The 935-nt window shown below is 61.2% G+C and overlaps 1 protein-coding gene across 1 annotated transcript in view; it reads left to right on the plus strand.

Annotated features, from left to right (window-relative positions):
- LOC104403979 (serine/arginine repetitive matrix protein 3-like) overlaps nt 1-927 on the plus strand; it is a gene marked incomplete at its 3' end in the record, with an annotated part of 9759 nt that extends 8832 nt beyond the window's left edge. The window contains exons 7-8 of the mRNA XM_010012293.1: nt 224-259; nt 877-927. Coding sequence (XP_010010595.1) covers nt 224-259; nt 877-927 — 87 coding nt within the window. The remainder of the gene's footprint in view (nt 1-223; nt 260-876) is intronic.
- Between the last annotated feature and the right edge of the window lie 8 nt (nt 928-935).

Consider the following 935-nt stretch of genomic DNA (forward strand, 5'->3'; position numbering starts at 1 on the left):
TGGGGACAGCAGGGCTGGTTGGTGGCTGCCCAGGCCCTGGGGTGGGATGGAGGCATGGACAGGCATGAGCCTTATGGCTCTTCATGGGGTCATCACCTCCTCACAGCTATAACCTGCCTCATCCAGCAGCACATCTCAGTGCCACCCCCTTGCCTTTGTCCCCATCCCCACGCTGGCCAGCTCAGTGTGTCTCCTTCATCTCTACCTCCTCTTCATCCTGCAGGTCTGAGTCGGGGTCACGGAAGAAAAGAAGACACAGGTGAGAGTGACAGGAGAGCCACACCACTGCCACCATCCCCATCAGGGACCCCCTGTCCCTGCCTTCCTGCTGTCCCCATCCCCTTTGCCCACAGAGATGGACCCACCAGGCACGGTGGGTGTGAGCATGGGATGCTGAGCATCCCTCACCCTTGGCACAGGGCTGCTCTGGGTGGCTGCAGGGTCCCACACAGTCCCAAATGTCCTCTAGGGGAGAAGGGGTGACATCTAAGGTGAACCCTGTCTGTTGCCCTGCTCTGTGGATGCCCTCTGGCAGCACTGCTATTTTAGGGTAAAAGAAATAAGAAACAGGCAAAGGGTGCCTTGATGGGCAGAGGGGCTCAGAGGGGGGAAGGCAAGCAGCAGGGGTGACAATGGGCCTGAGCCTGTGGATGCTGAGCAGAGCTGGTTCCCCCTTCCCACTGCTACCCCTCCTGCCCAGCATCGCTGACCAGCACATGGCCCCCCCGGTCCCCCCAAAGCCAGCTGGGCCCCCCCCCCTACATAGACCCAGCTCCAGCTCAGGCAGGTCCCCCCCATCGCTCCTCCTGCAGCCTCGGTGGCTTTGGGAGGTGCTGCCCCTGCTCCCAACTCTGCATCTTCTGGCTCTTCCCGCAGGTCCCGGAGCCCCAAGAGCAAACGGAAAGAGAAAAACAAAGAGCGCAAGAGGTGAGGGG

The sequence above is a fragment of the Nestor notabilis genome, unplaced genomic scaffold (genome assembly GCF_000696875.1).
Source record: "Nestor notabilis isolate BGI_N333 unplaced genomic scaffold, ASM69687v1 scaffold26193, whole genome shotgun sequence".
Lineage (NCBI taxonomy): Eukaryota > Metazoa > Chordata > Aves > Psittaciformes > Psittacidae > Nestor > Nestor notabilis.